Source organism: Stigmatopora argus, chromosome 16 (assembly GCF_051989625.1).
Source record: "Stigmatopora argus isolate UIUO_Sarg chromosome 16, RoL_Sarg_1.0, whole genome shotgun sequence".
Lineage (NCBI taxonomy): Eukaryota > Metazoa > Chordata > Actinopteri > Syngnathiformes > Syngnathidae > Stigmatopora > Stigmatopora argus.
Window position 1 is genome coordinate 3,353,308 of NC_135402.1, and position 14,995 is coordinate 3,368,302.

Below are 14,995 nucleotides of genomic sequence, written 5' to 3' on the forward strand. Positions count from 1 at the left end.
TGGGCCTTCTTGTTTTTGGAGTCGGGCTTCTCTTCATGGTTGCTAATTACCACCGGCTTGTCCTCGAGTCAGGTCAAGCATGGGCGCCCGGAGAGGCGGTTTGTCGAACGACTGGCCGGCCGGCTGACTGGCTGGCTGGCCGGACGGCTTCAATTCATCGAGGGCTCTTGCCCATCAGAAGGAGGAGGAGGAGGAGGAAGAAGTGCAGTGAAAGAGGAATGTTAATCTCCTCCCCACCACGAAAATTCACAATTCCAGCTCCCCTCCTTCCTGTCAAAGCCACGGTGCCGTCTGAAGAGTCGACTAGGATTGTTCCAAAGTGTGCGAGTGTGTATGTGCGGGTGGAAAAAAAAGAAGAAGAAGAAGATATGGGAATGGGATCCACCACACACTTGGCAACAAGCCGAGACCTGGATTATGGATCCCAAGCTACTGTTCAAAGAAAAGGTCGCCTAGTGGAGTAAAGATGTTGGCTCGGGCCCGCATATTTCAATAGAATTGATGCAGCTCTTTTTTTGGTGCTGGTGTCTTTGGGAATGGAAAGTATAAAAAAAGTACTAAAATACTGGAAAATGAGAATTATTTTGTACTCGGCATTTAAAAAGATAATTTTAAAAAAAGCAAAAAATACAGAAATCATATTTGGCTTGTGTAGGCCGCAATGGTATCTTTTAGAATACAATTCTGGCGTGCTATTATTGTGGTCCAATTGATTCATTTTACATACTGCTCATCCTCACAAGGGTCCACGATGGTGTTGGGAAGTAGGCGGGGGGGGGGGGCAAACTCAATTGGTTGTCAGCCAATCAGAGGGCACAACAACCAATCACGCACACATCACAATCCACAAGATTAAAAATGAACAAATTGTCTACAATTGACCTAAATAAAAATGAAAATGAATAAAAAATAGAAATACCCTGGTTATGGCCCTAATAACACTGTCGTTTTTTACATTTTTATTTACTATTTAACTCACCACTATAGATTTCCAATGAATTCAAACTGGGAAATGGATTGGAAATGTAAATTATGTCAATGGCAGTCCAATAGTTAAGTGAGTAGTCTATAAAGACTAAAAATTCCTAATGACAATGTATTCATGTATAAAATATTTAGAAATTCAGTCAGTACGGTGTCATTTATTATTTTCTGCCATGTAGTTGACTTTGAACTCGAGCCAGCGACCGCTCCACTAAAGTACGCTACAACGACAAAGATCTCCAGAACCTCCAGAAAAGACGTAGTGTAGACTCTTGCTACTTTACATTCAGCAAAGGAAAAGTTTTGGGGAAAAGCTCTCCGATTTGAGGGCTATTTTTAGCAGGTGGCCCCATAGGTGGTGGCCCTGAGGTCCTTGGGCTAAGTGGGTAAACATCACATCATAACAAGGTGGCGACTGACATCTTGGGATGTGGTCGCCGTCGCTTCCTAAAGTTATGAATGACGCCGTGTGTCCCGCTCGGCTTTGGCGGCGGGCGCACACTGGAGGTATCCAGGCGTCTTTTTTGGTGGTCCTTCTCTGAGAGAAAGCTCCATTGTGTTCACGTCACACCTTTATGGCTTGGCTCACCTCCCTTTGACCTCTCTGAGGGCCCTTAGATCCGCGGGGGTGAAAAAAAAAAAGAAGCTTGGATTGTGCGCCGTGGAAACGAGGGGGGTGATTGAGAAATGTCGAGGTGGGAAAAGTCAGAATAATTGAGTTACGGCAAAATGGAAGAGGCATTATTTTGACAAAAAAATAAGAATGTTGGGACTAAAACAAGCATTCAGGGACAGTCAACAGCTCTTAAAAATTAAAACTAAAGAAGGTAAACCCTTTATATAGAAAAAAATGTCTAATTTAAGTTTTTTTTTTGGTTTGACCTTGGTGCAAAAGACTCATTTTCATAATTTAAAAAAAAGATACTTTCATTTTCTGAACCGTGAATCAGCTCGCGGGGGTGCTAGAGCCTACTGCAACCAACTATGGGTACACACTGAATCGGTGACAAGCCAATCGCAGGGCATTTTAAAAAATATATATTAATTTTGTTCTCGACTATTCATTTTTGTATCAAATTTATTTTATACTTTAAATGCATTCAATTTATGCAATGTGAATAGAAACTAAACTAATCAAATTTAAAAAAATACACTACGTACACCCAAACGTTCAATTGCACGCGCCAATGAGTTTAAAAAGAAAGGAAAAAATACAAGAACATTATAAATGGTTAAATCAATAAATGAGAGATTGTAGTACTTGGTTGGGATTATTAAATAGAGCACCAGAGGGATTGAATAGGTTGTTTCCTCGAAAACTTTGACGGGATTATCTTGTGTCAATGCGGATTAGCGCAGGCAAGATACACGGTCGGGGGTCGTGACTCAGTTAGTGTCGACCGGTTGCCCCGCTGATGTTATTGCTTCATTTGTTGTCAGTCAACGAACAAGTTGACATCCGGAAGTTTTAGTGAGAAAAAGCAAGAGAAAAAAACGACGCGACGCACCAATTTAGCTATAATTTGGACTCTCAGGCATTCGCCTTAAACGCAAGTGATGGCCCGGGCACGTTCGTGCCCTTAAAAGGGACAAATAAAAAGTTAAGATGACTAAAGGACGGATGGAAAGTGCAGGCGACGGCTGGCTGCTCGCTTGTAAAAAAAAACAGTCTGAGGATAGCAGAGAGTGTTAAAAGTGGCTTATTTCTGGGTTTTAGAGGGTGGCCTTCAGAAAAACTGAAATAGTTAGTGCTGTTTTGAATAATGAGTCATGCTTTTTGTTATTTTTGTTAAATTCAAATGATTCTAAGATTGACACATTGATTTTGCTCAAGATATTCATTGGTTTAGCAACTATCCAGTTCAAATCTTTAGGAAAACACTTTCAATGGATGAGGAAAAGTGTACATAATACAATATTGATTGAAATGGAAAAAGCTGCCGACTGTCAAAACGTTTGTCAATGAGTCCCAGATCTTATTGCTTGAAAAGTGCTTTAAAACGGGAGAGCATCACCCTTTGCTGTATTGTCCCAATTACCAAGCGAGGATAAGCGCCTTCCTCCCAGACAGGAAGCGTGGGCCGGATCGGCGAAAAGAGAGCGCGATGAGAACATCCCGATTAGGAAGTGGCGGCGCTCTGAACGGAGCCTCCTCGGAATGTTTCAAAGAGACTCGCTGTTTGGATAAACGCCGATTAAATCACTCCCCGTTTGCCTCGCTAAGAATGTGAAAAAAATCAAGGACCTATTTCACGACGTATATTCCATTCATTGTGTTAAAGAAAAGCGGACTGCTTCGTTTGGTTCTGGGGGCGAGTTCCAGAATTATTAGAAAAATGACAGACTATTTTTTAAAGCGAACGAATAGATTGTGCTTTAAATTCTGCAGACCTTCATCTTTAATTTGAAACTATAACAACTGTCATCCAATTTTTTGAAGGGGACAACATAATTAGATAAACTACCAATCAAATCCAATTTTGACTTTTAAAGATCGGGACATTACTAAAAATGCTACAAAATTATCCCTAGCTAAAGTGTACATGCACGAAGGGTTGTTTGTCTCTTTCTGCCCTGTGATTGGTTGGAAACCAGTTCAGGGTGCAAATGGCTTCTTGCTTATCGTTAGCTGTGATAGGCTTAAGCACCCCGGCGACCCACATAAGAATAAGCAGTACAGAAAATACCTAGACTGTTTGATATATCGAAACATTGCAAGAAAATATTAGGTTAAAACAGTTTTTTTTTCTAGGATTTGTCAAAATTCGCAGAAATAAACGAATTTGATAACGCATACTACCCATTTACATTTTTTGCTGACTAGGTAGCTTCAGTAGCAAAAATTGGACTTATTTCTTTTTACACCATGAATTTTCTCCAGTTTTCTATATGCGTGTGTGTGTGTGTGGTCTCTAGGTTGTCCGACACGCAAGAATGTCATACCTGAACGTGGTTACTATCGTTCTCACTTTTGTTACATGCATGTCGTAAAAATTGGGCCCGTTGTGTGTCCATCCTTTATGTGGATGCGACCCCTATTCTGTCCACATGGCCTAAGCAGGACACTTTTGTGGGAACAGCTGTTTGAGCAAAGTAGCATTCGCACTCTTTGGGGGGGGTCGCAGTTAATGCTGACCCCAAATGTGTATTCTGGTGGAATTGGCTAATTGCACATCTTAGCTTGTGGTTGTTTTTGGATTGCATGGAAAGGGATGGCGGCATGTGGTAAACTAGGGATGTCACGATTCGTATTTTTCGTTTTTTTAAATCTAATTGAATAATTTATTTAGCCAATGCAGGCAAGAAGCAACATAGCACTAAAAACATGACTACTCGATTGGATACAAACTTGAACCCGCATTTGATGCTTTCCAATTTGCAAAAAAATATCCATATCGGGTGCCGATACCGGGTATCGGATCGTGATTTCACTATTACAAACACTCCATCAAATTGCTATTGTGCTACTGTCAGCAAAAAAATAAAAATAAATACAATTTTAAAAAAAACAGTCACTGACATTGACGGTTGCGAAAGACGATAGATTTCGATCCCGACCAACCGACCCATGGCAACCAATGAATCCAAAAACTGGTTGCAAATGAATTTTGACTAAAGAAAATTTGCTTTTGTGTTTCCCTTTGTGTGCAGCGGAACCAGCAAACCTCTTGAAGATTTTAGATTTTCCTAGTTTACCCGAAGGCGTCACGAAAACAACGGGTTTCTGCTCCAATCGGCGGTCGTCGCAAGGACCGGACGTGGCCTACCGAGTCTCGAAAGAGGCGCAACTAAGCGCTCCTACCAAACAACTGTATCCAGGTGAGTTTACTTTTACGCTAATCCCATGCAGGTGTTTGACTGGATTCTGTTTTTACGGACTTTCTAGGGGATGAAATGGAAAAACAAAGCGGGAGACCAATTTCCGTTTTTTGTTTTATAGGCTTTCGTATAATTGATTATTTACGTCTGCTAACCATTATAAACTTTGAATCTGTTCATTGAAAAAGTCCAGACAATGAAGGAATTTTAAAATATTTAAAGGCAGAGCTAAGTATACTTAGATAAGCATTTAATGTAATAAAATTGCGTAAACATAAGGAATAGTAACTACATTGAATAATATTCATTTATTTCTGCATTTATTTGCAATTGGTTTTATTTTAAAATCATTATACGGGATTATGTCATATGACTACCAAAACACTATTCATTTATTTTCATTATAATTGTTATTTTGTTTTACACTCACCTTTTTTTTTACTGGATTACAGATTATATTTTAGCATTTAACAGCACAAAATATTTTTTTGAAAGCACAACATTCCCTTTTTTAGTATCTGAAAACGTGGCAGATAATAGATGCTAGTTAACCTAAAAAATCATTCTACAACTACAATAAAATCTTGATTTTAAAAAATTTTTAATTTAACTGTTCCGATTAATGTTAATGTTTAGTTGGTTCTAGTCTCTGTTTTGATTTTTTTTTATTCGAGAGGAAAGCCTAGCCAGTGACATCACTCCATCCCATTAATTTTTCCACATGATTAAACTCCGCTTTGGCCACCTCATCCTTAAAAAATGTCTACCAATAAATGACAAAGAGATGCTAAACGGAATTGGACAACACGTCGAGCTCTTGTGGAAAAGTGAGCGCAGACGTTCAGTCATCAAACTCGGGACGATTAGTTAAAAATTCAGACGCAGAAGTACTTTCCTATTACCTTTACGACTCGAAAAGAGCAAGCTAATTATAGCGCGCTTTTCCCACGCTGCGGTATGTCTCCTAAGGATTGCCAAATTTGCGCCTGGGGCTACAGAAGCAAATAACGCCTGCGGCTACCAGTTTTCTGACTCAAATGCTTCAACTGGTGGGTGCTGAAAAAATCTTCAAGAGGACTCCCGTTTGACTAAACATAACATTATGATAATATACATGATGTTTAGTTGTGAAATGCTTTAACCATACGGAAATTAGGATGTCATTTTCTTCTTTGCTCTTATGTCTTGAGTAAACAGAGTTTCGGAATCGAGGGCGCTGTTTACGTAACGAGCCCCAACTAGTGCTAACGCTGCGAAATGCAACAGAATGTAGGCTGGATTTACGCTTTTAGTTCGGGAGATATGATGTATTTTCATTATTGGCCGCTTTGGATCACTCTTCTTCACTTTTGCAATACACTAAGAGCGATGCACATTGAAACCTGGCAGTTTCCCCATGTCAAAATTCTAAATAAAAAAAAGAGTAGGGCTAAAAAAAAATCCAAATCTCGCAAATCAGGAGTGAATTTTCCCAATGATGTTTGGAAAAATTATTGGCAATTGCCATATCTGTTTAGAATATTAATAATCGGACTAATAATTGGACATAGGCTTTGTCATCATCATTGATGCGACAAAAGCCTAATTGTCATCATACCCAGAAACTGCATATGACGAAATTGGAATTACATTTGCATTCATACACCATTTGCTCCTTTCACCGCATTATAGTATAGTTGTTATTGGACGGTAGTCAATTCAGCTATGGAGTTTCTTCCAAGTCAACTTAAACCTTTCACCGGTTTGCTCTGAACTGCCTTATCCAATTGTTCCGTGCAGAAAAATCGCCACTACGAATGACCCGACTTTTGAACTCTTTCCTTTGGCTGACCAGGTGATGTCTTCCCTGAGGACTTTTCCATCTTGGCCACGGTGAGGCCCAGGAAGGGAAGCCAATCGTTCCTGTTATCGGTCTACAATGAGCAGGGAATCCAGCAACTGGGTCTGGAAATGGGGCGCTCGCCCGTTTTCCTCTACGAGGACCACACGGGGAAGCCCGGACCGGAGGACTACCCGCTCTTCCGGGGGATAAACCTGGCTGACGGAAAGTAGGTGGACTGCCTTTTGTGGGGATCCGTATCAAAAAGGTTAAGGCTCGCAAGATTGGGCATGGAGGCTTCAGGTTTTGCTTTAGGATTGGGGTCTAGCGTTCAGGTTTTTAGTTGGGTAGTGGAAAGAGAAGGGGCTTCTGGGGTAACTCAGAACATGTTTGAACCGAGATCACCTCTCCTTGTTCTTGTCCAGGTGGCATCGAGTGGCCATCAGTGTGCACAAGCAGACCATCACGCTCATTCTGGACTGTAAAAAGAAGACCACCCAGAAGCTGCTCCGATCGGACCACCCCATCATCGACACCAAAGGAATTATTGTCTTCGGAACAAGAATACTTGATGAAGAAGTCTTTGAGGTTGGCACGCTTTGACTTCGTTTTACAGATACTGCAAAAAGCCTTTAGAATGAATGAACGCATTGAGTCTTTCTTTTGGAAGTCTGTAATGGACATTGGTGCCTATTTGTGGTTTGAGGCGGTGGTGGTGGTGGCGGCGGCGGCCATTTCCTCTGTAGACATGTCGGTGACCGAGCGTGCCTGACGCCTGCCACCCACGCGTCACAAATCGCAGTGCCCAGTAGCATTAGCCGCAAGGCGTATATCTTGACCAAAAGTTAAAGTGTTTAGTTCAAAGTTTTTGAGGGATCACCTGACAGCAAAAGTTCCATTTCCGAAATCAGCATTAGCGCTTTCGGGGCCACAAAATTTAACTTGAAGATTTTATCTTATCGGGGGCACAATTCCGATGACTTGGATAGATTATTTTATTTATTTATTTATTTATTTTTTTCCCTCTTGGCAAGAATCATACTGGCTAAGTATAGTTTTGCCAACAATTTGTTTGAAGCGAAATAAGAAAACATATCCCAAATGACATTTTCTCAACAATGGTTTGTCTTTAAGTTGATTTGCTGTCCTGCGGTTTTATTTCATTTGTCCAACTTTTGCTTTTTCAATTAACACAAATATGCCGCAGTTATGCCATGATGCATTTATTGAAGATTGTAAAATTCATGGCAAGTCATGACTCTGAGATATGACTACCATTTGTCATTTTAACTAGTACTAAAGAGTTAGATATTGGATAATATTTCCTTTATTACCGTTTGGAATTATCATGAGAATCGAAAAACTTTTAGAGGTTTCTGATGGAATAGAAAAGAAAATAATCAGAATAGCTTTCTGGATGCTATTAACGCATTCACATGCTCACCACGATGAACTAATTAGAAAAACGATACTTCACCTGAAATCTATTGAATTCTGGCATGCTTAAAAAAAGGAATCATCGGCACCTTGCTAATTAGTAGCAGAGGACGATTGGCTACGACTGATGCCGAGCCAGCCAACCTCGCGACTCCCTTCCACTCACCCGCGGCGGAGCGTTTGAAATATGACATCACCCCCGCCCCCCTACTCGCGAACGACCAATCTCCTGATGTGAAATCTTCTCAAACTGTTAATCAAAGCAGCTTGCTATGCAAGATTCATGCCAAATCTCTCTCAACTCTTGAATTAACATGTGGTGTTCAAAAGGTATTTTTTTTCTCCAGCGCTCCCCCTATGGCTGACGTAATATTACACATCTGGGAAAAAAATAACATGAGGCCATTTTTTAAAGAAGGCCTGAATACACTATTTATTTCACAGTGGCGAACCAATCACAAAGTGTCTAACAATAAATATTACTTGGTAGAATCATTGGCGCACTAATTCATACCTGTCAACCTCCCTTTATTAATGATTGCAATCCCTCTTACTAAGTGATAGAAACCGTATTTACGCATCATAAGGCGCACTTAAGTCAATTTTTTTTGGACGGGGTGCCCAATCAGTCGGTGCGCCTTTTCTATGCACTAAATTCAAGATTCTGTAGATGTCGCTGTATGACGCAGACAGCTTGACTGTCTGGGTACATTGCTTGCTGACATGCTATATACTTAAATAGTGAAAAAAGGAATGCGCGTGCGCATATCGTGCTAAAAGCATGACAAGATTAGCAGTTGACGATGACATTTTCATCTGAGAAAAATCGTCGAGACGATCATTATTAGAGCCGAAATGGCTAAAACGAGATAGGTTTTACAAAAAAAACGTAAATAATCCCGTACAAAGGTTGTTATACGACGTACACAATTTGAAATAATCAGGAAAACGTATAAGTTGACACATATGTTAATTGCTCAAGGTGTAAATAACACATTTCTGCTCTCTATTCTTAAGACAACAACCCGATATTTGCCAATTTGACAGTCTGCCATGATTTGTTTTAACGTCCTTTGATGGATTTAACATGTACAGTAAATACATTTGAAATAGTGTTATCGGGAACTAAAAAGTTGCCACGTTAGTTTTAATAAAGTATAATTAGCCAGGCCAAAGGAGAAGAGTGCACCCGGAGACAAAAATTGTTTTATAAAGAATGACGCCACACTTAAACTATCCAAATCCGAGCTGGGCTATCGGCGGTCCGACTCCCGGCTGTTACCGTGGGAACGAGGCGATATATTTTTTTGCTTTAAAAGCCTCCCCCGCTGTTCATCTTGGCAGTTTGCAGTCGAGACAGACAAGACGAAGGGAGAAATTGGAAAACCACACTTTCCTAAACTGTTCTCCCCTCGCTCCCTTCACCCCGTTTAGTCTGATCGAGGGTTTGTTTTATTTTATTTTTTTGGTGTCTGCGTCATTTAGCTGGAGTTCAAGCAGTCCAGCCAGAAATAATTACGTGTAGGAACACATGGAAGCTTGGAAATTTTCTGACTAGAACATACAGAAATGTTTTATGTGCAAAGGAGAAATAAATGTGTTTGATGATATGGTAATAATTACAGATTACATTTAGTTATTTTTAAAAGAGCACTAATGTGATTTGTTGGGGATAAAAAGCTCGCCTTTGACAAAAAAAATCATATTTGATTGTGAACAAATTTGCAATGCAATGACGATAAAATTCTATATACTTTTGCAAATAAGTAGTCATCTTTTAAAGAACAATTACGTTTTAGTGGAGAATAATTTTTCCAAGTCATGTCAAAATGTCGGAATGTTGATAAAATAAAATTCATATTTTCTAGGGAAATATTATGCAAAAAACTATTGTATACGTATGAGACAAAAACTGTCATTTTCTGATATATGCTATATAAATACTCTACTACATATTGAATACAATTAAAACAACCATTGACAATACACCTTTTGTTGAAAAATGATAAATTATACATGTACTAGCCCCAGTAAAGTTATGCTTATGAAATATCAGCTACGTCAACATGTTCCGTGGACTCCCCCCGCCTTCAGATATGTGATTCAGTGGCGGTCAGGCAATTGTAAAAGTACTTACCCAAAAACGTCAAGCTTTGGTTTGTGGTTTGGTTTTTAAGGACGATGTCGTGGTCAGCTGGACAAACGTCCATGAGTACCCTTCAGTTACTCAATTTTGGTTCCACCATTGTTGTTCCAAGACAAAGCCGTGACTGGAAATAAAACAAACACAATTGGCTTGGCTCATTCAATCCTATTCAATGCATAGAAAGTCTTATTTTTCATTTATAATGGCGATAAAGACGGAAAAACTACAGTAAGACAACGTCAATTGTGAGGCTGGCGAAAAGGGGGATGCGCGTGCAAAGGCAGTTTTCGCCAACTCTGGAAAAAGTGATGAGCTTGCATCTGAGGTCAGTCTTGGAATTGTGGCCACATGGCGTGACATCATCCAGAGGTTTCGCTTTCTTAGTCTCGCAAACCGTGCGAAACGTTTAGTTTTTAGAAGCCCTGAAGGTTTCATGACTAGATTTACACTCCGCGTACATTTTGATTGCACCCACTTTTTTATGTGATAATTAAACCAGGAATTATGATTTTATTACCTCCATATAACACAGGGGCCTCAAATTTACGGCCCACTGGACAATATTTCGCAAAAAAAGGTCAATAATTTGAAATAAATTAAATGATTTACTCATTGGCTCACTTTTGGGGAGAGAAATCTATTCAAATAGCCATAAATAAAGAACTAAAGGAAAAAGACTATCTGTTAAAATGAGTTTTTTACGCAAATCATTCGTCATGTTTGCTCCCTTGTATTTCTTTAAACCAGTCCGCCATTTTTTTCTGGGAATAGCCAAATGTGAACGATGTGTGATATCAGGAACGGATCTAATTTCCACTGAATATGACCCGTAGAGATGCGAGATTAAGATCTTTAGCTGTTAGTGATTAACAGAAAATGCGAGAAAATGTAATCATGGTACGCTTCATTTTTCTTTAATTGGATGCTGATTTACGGTCAGCGAGTTGAGCTGGCAGCCCGAGTCTACCAACTGGCCTAAAGTCAAAATGCGGAATATTCTCTTTGTGTTCCGTAAATCAGGGACTTGGACGCGGACCTCCCAGGGTCGCACGGGGATAGGCGTGTCACTAACCCCGTTTGTCCTGAGGATTTAACCCTAATCAAGCTGCTACGTGAGGTGGAACAAGAAAATCATTGCTGGATTTTAGAGTGCAACATTCGGTAATGCTTCTGGGACACCGTCATTAAGTTGATTGTGTTTACGGACTACTTAACAAAAAAAGGCATAGACTCATAAGGAATCAGAAGAAAACAGCAATTGGACAGATGATATCGTCACAATTCAGAACAACATACACAGTGATTGATCTTCGTAAAGTTTGATATCGTCACAACTGGTTCAACACAAAGAGGCTGCTTAACATAACATTTTTAACCTGAACTTTGACAAACGATGCGTAAAAACGCCAACATTTTTGAGGTTTTTTTTCGGATGGGTTTGTTGTGCAGATGTTGCAAAACAAAAGTCCCATCATGGGAATGTATTTGAGAAGGCTCGGGTCCAGAGAACTCAGTCCAGCCTGAAAAGTTTTGGGTCAGGTTCAGTTGGGGAGACAGATGTTTGGCTCCATCTTTCCTACCTTCACCTGGACTCAAGCACAACAGTGCGGTGCTCCAACAAAGACTGTGACAAATGTTTGCCTCCCACTTCCATTTGCAATTTAATCAGCGCATACATGACATGTTTGATCAACGATGTTTTTCTGGTCGTGCTTTAGTGACTAAGGAACGTGTAATTACAGCGCACTCACTTCAACCAGAAATGTTGCATTCACATTTTGCCAGCGAATCACATCTGTACAACAGCTGCACACATAACGCTAAAAAGAACTGTTCAGGGTCCAAGTCAGGGAAGGAGAAGATTAGCCTAGACGTTGTGGACGAATGGCCGAGAACTGAAGAAAGGACAGTTGAAGTCAAAGTTATTTGTAAAACAAGATTGGTTTGAAGTAGTTATGTTAACCACGGGCGCTCTCAAAAAGAGTTTGTAATCCAGATTTCGTCTGATCTAAACCACACTGGCACTTGGTGTACTAGGTTTTGTTCAGTTTGGAAGAAAATTAAATCAAAGATCCACGTATAGGCGGGTATGACTATCCCGGTGATGTCACTTTACCAGTTCGCATCATGACAACCTCTCCACTTCTGTTACTGGGTGGATTGAAACTAGGAAATTAATTCCTTGCGTGATTCCAACATACTTTGCCAAAAGATACTGATAAAGAAGATTCTTACTATCAAGTATCAAACTATGACTCAACATTGTAAATCCCCCCCCCCCCCCCCCCAATAACCCTAATTTGAAGTCCCCCCATAATTAGTCAACCAATGTCTTACTTGTAACCCTAATCTCGCCCCATGTGAGGTTTCAATTCCAATGAAGGGATTTACTACTCATCTAATTTCTGGAAACTTGCAAAACAAAGGCCAGGAAACACGGTCCCGTTTTTCTCAACAGCTCTACGAATGTTACTCCCGACCAAGTGTGAGCTCATTTTCATATACCAAAATCCTATCCTCCCCTCAGAGCACAGCTGCGACTCACCAAATCTAACGAGAAAACCCACTCCAAAACCTCCCATATTCCAAAACGGAGATATGGTCACTTGACCATTTCGGGGCTACTCCATTCCTCTGGCCCTGGAAGAAACTCGGGATTTGTTTTCTTGCACCCAAAGTAAGAGACAGTGCTAAGCCACAACAAAACAGGAAACCTAATTTATCCCACCCACTCTGAGGACTATTAAAGGATCACAACGTTTAAGTGTTTGACTCCACAAAGTGACTCTCATTTCTTACATTGTGCTATCCGAGAATGAGGGGCTAACTAAAAACACGGAACAGTTTTTCCTCCTTATTGCCTTTCTTCATCCCCATTAGTTTGACCCAAGTACTTTGCGTCTTGGAAAGATGTGCTATGACATCACTGCATTTGGAGGTGCGATGAGAACATGTTTGGGCCGAAGCAAAAATGAGTGTCGACGTTAATGTAGCAGACACACACAGCTCCGCGTACTTCCAGTCTAGCCTGGGGATCCCACTGAGCCTTCGTCTTCTTTTCCTTTCTCTGGCGCTCGCCTTGCCATCAATCTCACCCCGCTTGTCAGCATTTTTTCTTTCTTAAAGAACTGTTTTACCGCCCACTGGCCAGCCCCTCTCCACGCTGCCATACAATCTCCTCTAAGTCAAACTTCTACAGGTCCGCTCATGTTACGCGCAATCATATGACCATCACCTCTAAGGCATTCACGTTTATAAAAGTGCGGAACCCTGTGGAAAAAGGGGTGAAATAAACACCCTGAAGTCAAATTCAGACCCCACCAAATTTGGCTGCAGATGTTCTGCTTTGTCCTCATTTGTTGTTGGTCCGTCCCCCCTCCTGTCCTTGTTTGTTTAAATGCATAACTTGGTCGTCTCGCTCACTTCCTGTTTCGTGTTGTTTCCAGGGAGACATCCAGCAGCTAATGATTGCAGCAGACCACCGCGCCGCCTATGACTACTGCGAGCACTACAGCCCCGACTGTGAGGTGGCCGTTCCCGACCAACCGCAGAACCAGGACCCCAACACTGACGACTACGTGAGTGGTCACAATGAATTCTTTAGAAATATCACCTCATTTTCAGGGGGGCCTCGTCCATAGGCAAGTCTTAACATTTAGTTTTCAAGCAAGTCCAACTACATTTCTAGCACGTCAAATCAATACTTCAAGTCACGTGTCATGTTAACACTTCAAGGCTTTAGACATACGTATGACTAGCACATATGTGACCTAATCCCACCTATAGTTCAAGCCAAAAATAACCCAAGGACTAATATGGATTAATATGGTTGCCTTGAAAGAGGTCCCTCATTTTTATTGACAAAGTACGTTGTCTGCAGCAGGTGGGGCAATGATGATGAAAGATCCCTGTCCAAACCCAAATTCCTACCTCCAATCCAGGCTGCTAATTAACTGTGACCTAGCAAAATTTTTACTGAAACGTGACCTTTGAGTGTAACATTCACTCAACAGGCAAATCATTCCTCATTCGTGGACAGTGTAGCAAGTTGGAACAGAGGGAAGGGAGTCCAATAAAGGTTTCTACAAGTCCAAGGGATTCCTGTTCCTGTGTCTAGATCAATTGCACTTGATACTAATTACTGCGTTCCAATTCTTTGCCACTACCAAGGGTGGCCATCATCGTATATTGATGACTAAATACAGGATTTTCTCATTGTCCCTCATTAATGATCTAGAACACAGAGGAGGACAGTTACTATTATGAGTACCCCTACTATGAGGAGGAGAACGGAAAAACGACTGACTCGACTGATGCCGAGGAGACAACTCAGGATGTCAAGGTAGTCGATCAATAATGGTGATGCTTAAATACGTTGCATCACAGCAAACGTGCGCTACTTTGCATTATAGGTGACGGACAGCCTGGCATCCAAAGTTGAAGAGGCCGTTAGTGCCGCTGGCACAGGTGGCAAAGTAGTCATCTCTTCATCTTCCGGTTCGTCTTCCAGCACGGGCTCTTCCTCCAGCAGCTCTTCGTCAAGCACCACCGATGACGCCGGTGCATACGACGGTTATGACAACTATGGGACTTATGACAATTACTATGATCCATCCGAGACCGATGGTTCTCAGCCCAAACTGGATCTGGGAGTGGCAGGAAAGATTGATCTGGGAGCAGGAAGCGCTGTGGAAACCAAGGTTGTCTCCGGTGTTGGTGTTGGTGGTGGAGGAGGATCCTCAGTCACAATCAACAAAACAACTGTAGGTGAATTTCTCAGATGTAGACAT

At 41.1% G+C, this 14,995-nt stretch overlaps 2 protein-coding genes across 5 annotated transcripts in view; one reads left to right on the top strand and one right to left on the bottom strand.

Moving 5' to 3' along the window:
* Window positions 1-10,315, bottom strand: part of agpat2 (1-acylglycerol-3-phosphate O-acyltransferase 2 (lysophosphatidic acid acyltransferase, beta)) — a 79,275-nt gene extending 68,960 nt beyond the window's left edge. For all 4 annotated transcript variants that reach the window (XR_013305434.1, XR_013305435.1, XR_013305433.1 and 1 more), the window contains exon 1: window positions 10,197-10,315. The gene's annotated coding sequence lies outside the window, so the exon portion shown is untranslated. The remainder of the gene's footprint in view (window positions 1-10,196) is intronic.
* Window positions 1-14,995, top strand: part of col5a1 (procollagen, type V, alpha 1) — a 46,415-nt gene that overhangs the window by 6,847 nt on the left and 24,573 nt on the right. Inside the window, exons 2-7 of the mRNA XM_077622177.1 lie at window positions 4,636-4,803; window positions 6,638-6,851; window positions 7,048-7,210; window positions 13,652-13,783; window positions 14,443-14,547; window positions 14,618-14,968. Coding sequence (XP_077478303.1) covers window positions 4,636-4,803; window positions 6,638-6,851; window positions 7,048-7,210; window positions 13,652-13,783; window positions 14,443-14,547; window positions 14,618-14,968 — 1,133 coding nt within the window. The remainder of the gene's footprint in view (window positions 1-4,635; window positions 4,804-6,637; window positions 6,852-7,047; window positions 7,211-13,651; window positions 13,784-14,442; window positions 14,548-14,617; window positions 14,969-14,995) is intronic.